Consider the following 10,843-nt stretch of genomic DNA (forward strand, 5'->3'; position numbering starts at 1 on the left):
CCAGTGGTGAATATCAGTGCATTGGTGACAGGAAGAGCTCACGTGATAAAAAGAACAGTAATACTGTCTCTATAACTGTATTAGGTAAGTCTTCAGTGACCGACAGCATAAATGTATGATCCCTGTTCAAATACTCAACTGAACAACATTTAATTAAATTTGTCATTGAAACTTGAACTTTAACCAGGACCAGTGTAAAGTCAGTGCGTCAATACTCACAGACTCTGCAAGTTGTCATTAACAAAATTAACAAATTGAGTTTTAACAACAGAGTCAATCGTGGATGAAATTAAATTTAATTACATTTCTAAAGGAAAAGAAGAAACATGAAAAGCTTCATGAAGTTTAAAGTGATGATGTTTCTGTTATCTAAACCAACTAATCAGCATTAGTTACATTAGGCCATATGACAAACATTTAGACCGTGGTTATTTAGAGATCTACAAATATAAACATAAATATAAACTGTATTGTTTTTAATGTTCCTATGTTTTTATAATGAATCACATATTTATTTTTCTTCCTCTTTCATAACACAGATAAACCCAGGGCCACACTGACAGCAGGAACAACAATCATACCAGTAGGGGGCAGTGTGACACTGACCTGCTCTGTGCAGAGCTCTGATGGATGGAAATATGAGTGGTTCAGACGAACCCAAACAACCTCTGAAGGTAAATCAGAGATCAACAAAACAGAGATATCAGAGTATCTCAAGGAGGAATCTACAGCTGCAGAGGAACAAGAGGAAACCCAGTTTACTACACTGATAGAAGTGATGATGTCACCATTGAGAAAACCAGTGAGTTCAGTCATTTAGTTTGAAATATACATTCACTCATGATTATCAAACATACAATGTGAAGTTTTCTGTGTTGATTTCATGTTTCTGTTTGTATCTCAACTGTTAATATGTGTGAACAGTTTCCAATAAAGTTGTTGTAAAACAACAACCCAACTGGCCTCAGATATTCAGAGGTGAGACGATCACTCTGACATGTGAGGTGCAGGAAGGAGGTGAAACCACTGAGTGGGAGTATGAATGGAGAGGACCCAGGACACCCACACAGTGGACACACAATAATGATGTGACATTCAGAGTTTCTGAGTCCAGCAGTGGAGCATCACCACTGTTTTATTCATAAAAAAAAACATTGCATGTATTTTTTTATCATAACTCTGGTTTTACGTGGCCTATCAACACAATTTAAAAACTGGTATATAGTTTGAAGTCTGCACGTTCGACCCAAGTTGAAATGGAGACTCTGGGCCCGTCAACCACAGAGGGTTAATCAGAAAGCCTAACTTGGCTAGTTATGTAATTGTCTAATGTTTAAACCTTTGACTTGAGTAAAGTAACTCATATTACTGCTACTGCTAAGTAATGTTAGCAAAGTTCACAGTATATTCCATAAATCTCCATGCCGTAACTAACTGTATAATAGCGCTGCTGTATTGTATCACACTCAGTGCATTTCAATCACTTCTTCAGTGTGATAGCTAGCAAAATAATAATCATAATTTTTAAAAATAGCAAGTGTAAGGTACACTTACTGGAAAATGATTTACTAGGACTCACCTATCATGCCACTGGAGAGCGCAAACTACGCCATTGTTGTTTTCCATCAAATACTCATTAAAACAGCAACCTACAGGTATGTTAGCGCACTCATTCCTGACTGTTAGGGGGAGGGGCGGGGTCATATGCTGACACAGACAGAGGTGCAAGGCAGCACATTTTGCAACTCATTTTATTTTTCTATCTGATAAGAAAACTATTCAATCAGATAGTTATTTGTGGTGAATGAAATACAGTTACACTTCCAAGCACTTTTAAGCACTACATCTGAAATTCAAACTGTTGAGTCTGTGTTTCCACAGGCCCCGCTAGTTTAGAGACTTATTCCTCATGAAGAACGGAAAACAAGGCCGTTCTTCATGAACATCTTCAACCGGTCTTTAACTCGCTAACGAGGGAGAGCTTTGGTCAGAACCAGGCAGTGGAGCAATGCTCCTCACCTGTCTCTAGCCCAAATCCTTTAAAGAGCAGCTCTCCTCGCAGCTATTTATTCCCATGACAGTTACAGTTTACACAACACAACACAACTCCTCCTACCGTAAAAACCCCCAATGGTTCTAAGACAAGGCATTGTGTGTGTGTGTGTGTGTGTGTGTGTGTGTGTGTGTGTGTGTGTGTAAGCACCTGTATGCATGTGTATGCATGTGCAAGAAGAGTTGAAGTGAACAACATGCTTATTAACATCTCTTTTATCATTCTGAGTTAAAAAAAAAAAAATTAAAATAATTGCTCTCATACCATTTCAATTTGGCCTCATTCCTTCCTATGTGTTGTTGGAAACTGGAAATTTAAGAGGTAGTATACAATCAATCAATCAATCAATCAATCAATCAATCTTTATTTATAAAGCACTTTTCATACAAAAAACAATGTAGCACAAAGTGCTTTACATAGTTAAAAGCAGCCCACCCCACCCTCCAACTCACTCCCCACACTCTCATTAACATAAATGATGTGAATACACACATATCCCCCCCCACACACACACACACATACACACACGCGCACACTTAAAGAGTAAAAATTGGGCTGGGCTCGCATGAGCCAAGTGAGGAAACACTATAACAGGGAGCCGTCTGCACCGGGAGCCGGTCACAGACCGCAGCCTCCAGGCTGGGCACACAGCAGGAGGGAGGCAAAGGAGCCCCCCAGCCAGGCTGAGAGGACCCCAGAGACCCAGCAGCCACGGTCGATCACAGCCCCGGTGCAGAGAGCGCCCTCTGAGGAAACACTGGAGATATGACACAATAGGATATATACAGGGTAAAATGATAAAATAAATAAGAACAGGATACAAATAAATATAAATATAAATAGAGTAAGAAGATTAAAAAATGAATAAGAATAAAATCAATAAATATTAGGTAAAGCTAAATTAATAATAGAATAACAGGATAGAATAAATAAGCATAAAATAAATAAACGCTAAGTAAAAGCTAAATTAAAAAGGTGGGTCTTGAGCCTGTTCTTAAAAACATGTACGTTCTCTGCGGCCCTGAGCTCCTCCGGAGGTGACAACGAGGACCATACACAACATCAGGCGCCGTGTAGATCCTGCTTGGGAATATTATATTTTCTTTGTGTCTTTAAACTCAACGCAGATACAACCAAAGGCCAAACTTGATATGAGAGACATTCCAGTAGGGGGCAGTGTGACCCTGACCTGCTCTGTGAACCCATCATCATCATCTGGATGGAAATACTACTGGTACAGAGATGAGAAATCCTCTGAAGCCCTGACCACACAAGATGCAGTTTTCCACTCAAATGGACAAATCAGTGTCTCACAGGAAGGACTCTACAGGTGCAGAGGAGGAAGAGGAAACCCAGTTTACTACACAGAGGACAGCCAGTCAGTCAGCGATTGGGAAAACAGGTCAGTTTTTTCTGAACATGAATAAACAAACATGACTTTTATAAATCTACAACATATCTGGCTTCAGATATACAGAGCAGGGGCAATAAGAAGTATATGAAAAATACACAGAGTGGGAAGTATAAATAAAAAACTACAAAACATTGAAGGAAAAGTGTATTGAGGAAGCTAAATATTTCACTGCATGATAGAGACTACAGGTGTAAAGAAAAACTGAAAAGTGCACAGCAGTTTTCTGCAGACTGGAGTAATTACTTCATTTTGACAGTATTAATTTTGTTCTCTAGACAATATTTAGATGCCAATATGATTCTACATATTGTCTGGCTCCATATCTATACATTACTATCAGAGATGGGCAGTAACGCGTTACTGTAATCTGATTACTTTTTTCAAGTAACGAGTAAAGTAAGGGATTACTATTGCAAAAACGGTAATTAGATTACCGTTACTTTCCCGTAGGAACGCTGCGTTACTGCTTACTAAAACCGTGATTTTTTTGCGAGAATGTCTCATCGACAGTGACGTAAGCGAGTGCGCCGTTAGTGACAACAGCTGTGTGCAGATCAACAATGGATCACATATCGATTGTGGGAGAGAGTATGAGCGTGCAGCGTGGAAGTACTGACCTTACTTTGAGTTTGATTCCATAAAAAGTGACAAAAACATTAGTGTCCGCTGTGCGTGGGAAGAAAACTTCTTTTTACAGCGAAAAAAACCCCTAAACTTCCAAGCAAGCACCGAGTGCGCAACGATAATGGGAAACTTCACAGAGAAACTCGCGGATTCTTCCACTGACCGCGGCACACCTGCACCAGGGTAAACCTCCGCCTACCCACTCCTGCTTTACAGGTGAAAATAGAGCAACAGGACCGCTAGTCTTTGACTTTATTTATTTTCTGCTGTGTTTTACTTGCATCTATTTGAAAGACTGAGTGTAAACACAAAAATATTTTATTTTATGTGCTGGAATGTGCAGAAAATAGGTTTAAATGTTAAACTAATTTCTTCCAGTCAGAGAATGTTGCATATAATTAAATTTTTGCTTGATGCATAAAGTTAAAAGATTAAAACTAATAAAACAAGTTTTATCAGTTTTAAGTCTCCAGGCCAGGACCAGCAGACTGAAGGACAGCTTCATCCATCAGGCTGTCAGGAAGCTTAACTCCCTCCCGATTCTGCCCCCTCTCCCCTCTCTCCTCCATGGTCTCACTGAACTCTGTCACACACACACACACACACACACTCTCTGACTCACTCACTGGCCTGCACCAGTTACTAGTCACTTGTGGAGCATTGGACTGCCATTACCTCATAAGACTTTGTTGTTATATTATCTCTTACCATATATTACTAAATCTCCATTTGCACTATTTGCCTATTTGCACTACTCTGCCTGGTTTACATTCAATGTCATTTACCCTTACCTGAATATTGTATATTGTATATTGCATAGCTTTCTTGCTAAATTGTATTGTATTTATTTAAATTTTTACTTTTAAATTATTTTATTTGCATTTTTTTAATCACTCTCTTATATTTAAATGTTCATTTGCTATTTCATCTAGGGTTTGAGAGTAACGAAATTTCTATTCTCTGTATGTCCTGTACATGTGGCAGAATTGACAAATAAAGTTGACTTTGACTTTGACGATAGCAGGTCATTTATCCTGACAGTCAGACTCATAATCAGACTTACACTTTACTCATTAGAAAAATTTATTTGAAATAATATTAAGATGCTCAAACAGAAAAACATTAAACATAAATATAACTATTTACAGAGAGATGGGAATAAAAAGGACCCAGCTTAAAGTTGAAGAGCCTCAGGGAGAAGGAGGAGAAAAATAAGAACATTGTTTCTGCCCTGGAAAGCCTGCTGCCTCATCAGAAAACTACTGATTGCTAGAATGAATGGCTTTGGCTGGACCTGCCCCTTTGAACTAGGTCAGAGCATCACATCACCAGGCTCCTGATTGGTTGTCGCGGTGCGACTTGACACTGGAGTTCAGATTTTTCCAACTTGAGCGGTAGATGAGATAAGCGTGAATGCACAAAATGCACCACACAAATTGCAGCGTGGATTTTACTTTGTGCTTCAAATGTGTCAGTCGCGCTACTTGGCTCCGCGAATCAGGCAGAAAAGCGCTTTCGCGACGCAAATCTGCTTCTGAAGTTTCGCGCGACCCCCAGTCGTGCTTCATCGCGCTCCTCCATTGACTTTACATTTAAACCTGAAGCTCTGGTCGCGTCTATCGCGTTCGGTGTGAACGCACCATTACTGAAGGATATCCTGTCACTCTGGGCTCCAGGCTGGGCTGGACTGGGACAAAAAAATCAACCTTGGCATTTTTGGTCCATGGAGCCTACCATGATTGCTAACTAAACGTACACTTTAGCTATCAGCAGTGACTTGTGGTCAAAGTAGCCATTCATTTTTGCTTTTATTAATGTTTTTATCATTTAACCTTCAGCCTTTGGGCTCGTGCCTACTATGCCTGGTATATCATTGGTTAGTTATATCTCCCACCTGTCAGTATATTTTATTTGTATTTATTTTATTTTATTAGTTTATTTACTTGTATTTATTATTGCTCTTAATTGGTTTCCATGAAGCACGTTGGCATACATCTGGTTTTTAAATGTGCTATATAAGAAAAATTGTATTGTAATTGTATTGTATGTCCCTCCAGGCCTGGAGCCAGAAACATCCAGTAACCAGGTCTCATAGGCTCAGGAGGCTGTTCTTGCTAGCACCAGCCATAAATTAGTAGATGGAGGGATATAATTAGGAAGTGAGATTCAAGGATTCCAGTTAAATGAATGCCTACTTTGACCATCAGCCACTGTTAATAGTGAACTGTCACATATATAAGTATGTATGATACGTATATCACGCAGGGCCATCTGGGCCAAAAGTGCCAGGGCCAATTTCTTGCCCAATCCAGCCCTACTAAAGGTTGAGAAGATAATTTTTTCTTTCTCATGTGATTTTCCATAGAAATGACAAACTAATCAAAATGATATGAGATAGGAGTGTTGAACAGGTGATGTGACATTCAGATCAAAGTTTCTTTTGTATCGCTATTCAGGTAAATAATCACCAGAGAGCAGGATGGTGTAAAACAAGTGCAATCTTTCACTTTTTATTAGGATTAGTGATATTGTAAATAGTACTATATTTTTATGTTTTAAACTGTTCCTAAATTATGTGGATGAATCTGTATAAATATGTCTAATTAAAGCCTGGTATTATTACAGCAGCACCTGAGCCTGAAAGCTCTTCATTTCTCACTCCTTTGATCGTTGGACTTGTTTGTGGAATTTTACTGATTCTTCTTCTGCTGCTGTTGTGTCGCTTCAAAAAGGGTGAGACCATTTTCTGAACTGAATATAAAGTAAATAATAAAATTCACATATGTAACTTCAACACTACATGTACCAGAAGAATTTACTATATAACACTGAAATTTTATTTTCTTACAGATTCATTCTTTACCAGGTTGGTTAAAATCTCCCCTCTCCTGTACTAGAAGTATATCCTGTGTTTCTTATTAAATCTACAGGTTTACTTTTTTTTTTTTTTTTTTCAACCAGGACTCGGAGCACAAATCAGAGCTCTGCAATGAACCATGTGATCAAGGATGAAGCTCAACACAGTCGACATAATTCTACTTTTCAAGGTCAGCCTGATCCATGACAAGTTTTGTTGTTGTTGCTTTTTTTATTTACTGACAGATTTTAAACTCCAGGTCCGATTTATCTGTTTCTAGTTTGCTGATTTAGAAGATGATCAAATTCATACATAAGAATTTCAGTTTTTAATCTATCATTGGCTTGTTTTTGTAGGTGATGCTTGTGTTTATGAATCAATCAAAGACCACGATGACACACAAAATGGTAAAGTAGATACAGTAGCATTGACATATGAAGACTATGTGATTATTTATGTTTAAACATGGAAGTTTTAGAAATCAGCTGCACACAGATAAGAAGAAAAAGAAGTTGGACACTTGGTCCTTCTGGTGTAACACGGGGTCAGTTCAACTTTAAGACCAGTCTGTGCTACAAAACGTAAACCACTGTGAATCTGTTTTATGAATCCATCTCATTCCTCCTGACTGATTGTTTTCTAGTTTTGCTTTTTGCTGGTGTCCCTGTCACTACTGGTAGTATGAGATGGTGCACCACCTGCAGTCCATTCAGGTAGACCAGCTCGTTCAGGGCGACACATTTAGCGCACTCTCAGGAAAGTGCTGTGACATACTAGGAGATGATCTGTAACACAAGCAGAGCTGAGCATCAGGGCCATAAGGGCTTTAACCAAGCAGCATGTGCATGTTTCTGGTCAAACTATAAGAAACAGACTCCCTGTTTATAACCTGAGAGACTAACATCCTTAACTAATACCACAGCCCAGCAACGTGCCGCTCAGGTGGACAGTAGCACAAAGGAAAACTAGAGAAAAATAAGTCAGGAGGGATAAGGAGAGAGCGATGACCTGTGGCCACCACCTGTATAAACACTTATTTTTTGGCAGTTGCCTTGTTGTTGCCTCTCCAGTGCACCTCTTGTCACTCTGATTTGCACCAAAGCAGCTAAAACGGATTCAGATGGGTTCACGCTTCCTAAATAGACAAATTGTTGTTCTTGATGTTTATCTCACTCTGTGTTATGTCGGTTTGGTAGATTTTGGTATAGTTCAATAAAAATGTTTTTTTTTTTCTTACCTCTGTACTATCTAGCATGTAGGAGTGTAGATATGTAATAAACATTATTATTATAATAGTGTGAGTGTAATATTTTCACCTATAAGCATTGCATGTAATTAATTTCAACCCTGTTTTTATCAGAAATAAGAGAATAGAAGAAACATGTGAGGAGGCTGTTGATTAGACCAGATTATTGTTTTCAAAGGACATAAATGGTATGAGCTACATTCCCTCACTGGAATTTAGGTTCTGACAGAGATGGAGGAAAAGTGAAGAGTGATCCTTAAGGTTTGGATTTGAGCTTAGTGAAAGGGTCGTGCTGAGCAGGGATGAAGGAGGGTTGAGCTGATGTGAAACTGAATTGAGGGCTAACAGGTTTTCATAGAAATGTTTTTAAACATGACAGAAACATCTCATCTTTAATAGACCTTCAATAGGTTTAGATGATCAGTGTGGTGTCGACTGACAGAGATATGAATGTAATGAAAAATTAACACACTTCACCCTTTTTTTTTTATCTTGATCATCTGTCCGTCCTCTTTCAGATGGCAGTGTGTTGTATGCACAGGTCTCCCACGATAGAGCTAAAACCAAGAAAGACAACGGTGAGTGAAGTAATAAGATTTTTTTTCTTTTTTCTTGTTTTTTATGCATCAAGCAATCCTCATTGACTACACCATTATTTCATCATTTTAAGAGGGTAGTGATGATATTGATTACATAAATACATAAATTTCCCTCACTGGATTATAGAGTCACTGACTTTAATGACCAGGGGTGGAGGAGGGTTGAACTGAGGCTTTTTATCCTGATCATCTGTCCATCTTCTTTTAGATGACAGCCTGTTGTATGCACAGGTCAATTACAATAAAGCGAAACCGAAGAGACACAAAGGTAAGTAAAGTAATCAAATAAGTACCTAATTTCATGCTTGCTTCGAGTTTTAATTATTTTTACACAAGAAGAAAAAGTTGTAAAAATAAATCAAGTTGTCACTTTGAACAAAGAGGCGCTTGCAATGACATTTGACAAATCATTTCTTTGCAGGGAAACCAGCTCCTGCAGCAGCTGATGAAACAGTTTATTCTGAAGTTAAATCACAAACAGCTCTGGGTAACTGTGCAGAAATAAAATAGCTTACATGTTGTGATTTGTTGCTGTAACGATGAACTCAAGTACTAAAGTTTTTAAGTTTTTAGGGAGTAAATTTAGTTCCAAATCACCTTTAATGACTGAATTATGCTGCATCATTTCTTTCAGATTAATAACAAGATCTGCAAAACCAACTGGATCAGTGACAAAACCGAGTTTCCTTTGAATTTAAGAGAGCTTTAGAGAAATTGAGATTATGCACTGTTTTATAAGATAAAGTAAAATAAGTAAAATCTTTCATCATAATAGCCCAAGTGATAATCTGGCTTTGAGACCAGGATGCTTCGCACACATGAACATTCACTGAACTGCAAGTGTTGTTACATGTTCACTGCTAAATAAATAAAATAAATAATAAATAAATAAATACAAATACAAATAAACAACATCTTGAAATCAAAATAATCCACCTACAGGGGGCTGAATTTTGATACACATCAAAGTGAAAAAAAAAATGATGCAGACCATTTTGTTGAAATTTCATTGCACCGACTCAAAATTATACTGAGTAGTCAGTTTGTCTTCCATGGACTTGTATGCTTTCCTGACAATTTTGGAGCATACTCCACAAGAGATGATGGTGTCCTGAGGATCTCCTCCCAGATCTGGACAAGGGCATCTGAGCTCCTGGACAGTCTGAGCTGCAGCATGGCAGCTTTAGATGGAGAGGAGCATAATGTCCCAGTTGGATTTTGGTCAGGCGAGTGTGGGAACCAGTCAGTGGTATCAATTCCTTAATCCTCTGGGAACTGCCTGCATACTCTCGCCACATGAAGCTCGGCATTGTCATACCAGGAGAAACCCAGGACCCACAGGCACCAGCGTAGGATCTGACAATGGGTGACAAACTCTTGAGACTGTGCTAGCAAACCTGACAATTGCACGCATTGAACTGGCAACCTAGAGAAGCTAGACTGCCTGTACAACCTCTGTAGCATCCAGGGATTGTCTCATCTCATCCTACCAGTAACGATGATCACTCTAGCCAAAAAGTAAAACTAGTGAAAAAGACAGATAGAAAATATGAGAAAGGAAAAAATGCCAGTGACCTCTAGTTGTAAAATGATTCCTGATTTGGGATGCACCTTTTGTTAACTGCATGTTTTGCTACTTCACAGAGCAGAGATGTCTAAGTGGTGTGATGCTTTACTTGAATTAAAAGTAATTCTTTCATTTTTTTTGAGCAGTGCATATTTACAGATGTTTTCTGTGTCTTGTCTAAAATCATTTGATGTGTATGATAAGCATACACATGTTTACATGTTTATTTTCTCCTGGATGAATTAAGCATCACTTGACATATTTCTATAAAATTGTTTTTCTTCTTTTAACAGTTTTAGGAAAAGATCAACTTTTTGTTCTTTTTATTTTAGGTAAGCTGCCTGCAGAGGCAGTTTTATTTTCTGTCAGTGTCAGACTTAGTTCTTCCTCTCAGCTGTTACCAGGTGCTTGTTGTTTATTGCAGGGTGTTTAACTTACAAAATGAAGCATATTAAGGTGACTGTTATTGTGAATTGTTGTTAA

General features: G+C 38.4%; 1 protein-coding gene across 5 annotated transcripts in view; it reads left to right on the forward strand.

Annotated features, from left to right (window-relative positions):
* The window catches only part of LOC121813202 (Fc receptor-like protein 5), a 47,083-nt gene extending 36,240 nt beyond the window's left edge, over positions 1 to 10,843 (forward strand). For 3 of the 5 annotated variants that reach the window (XM_042216815.1, XM_042216814.1, XM_042216818.1), the window contains 7 exons: positions 6,717 to 6,824; positions 6,942 to 6,957; positions 7,053 to 7,138; positions 7,305 to 7,355; positions 8,713 to 8,772; positions 9,002 to 9,061; positions 9,215 to 10,843. In XM_042216815.1, the coding sequence (XP_042072749.1) occupies positions 6,717 to 6,824; positions 6,942 to 6,957; positions 7,053 to 7,138; positions 7,305 to 7,355; positions 8,713 to 8,772; positions 9,002 to 9,061; positions 9,215 to 9,303 (470 nt within the window). In that variant the 3' untranslated portion in view covers positions 9,304 to 10,843. Of the gene's footprint in view, positions 1 to 539; positions 803 to 924; positions 1,142 to 6,716; positions 6,825 to 6,941; positions 6,958 to 7,052; positions 7,139 to 7,304; positions 7,356 to 8,712; positions 8,773 to 9,001; positions 9,062 to 9,214 lie in introns of those variants that run through there. The other 2 variants (XM_042216816.1, XM_042216817.1) reach the window with 2 other exon arrangements.

The sequence above is a fragment of the Haplochromis burtoni genome, unplaced genomic scaffold, assembly GCF_018398535.1.
Source record: "Haplochromis burtoni strain Fernald_Lab_line unplaced genomic scaffold, NCSU_Asbu1 Contig_1265, whole genome shotgun sequence".
Lineage (NCBI taxonomy): Eukaryota > Metazoa > Chordata > Actinopteri > Cichliformes > Cichlidae > Haplochromis > Haplochromis burtoni.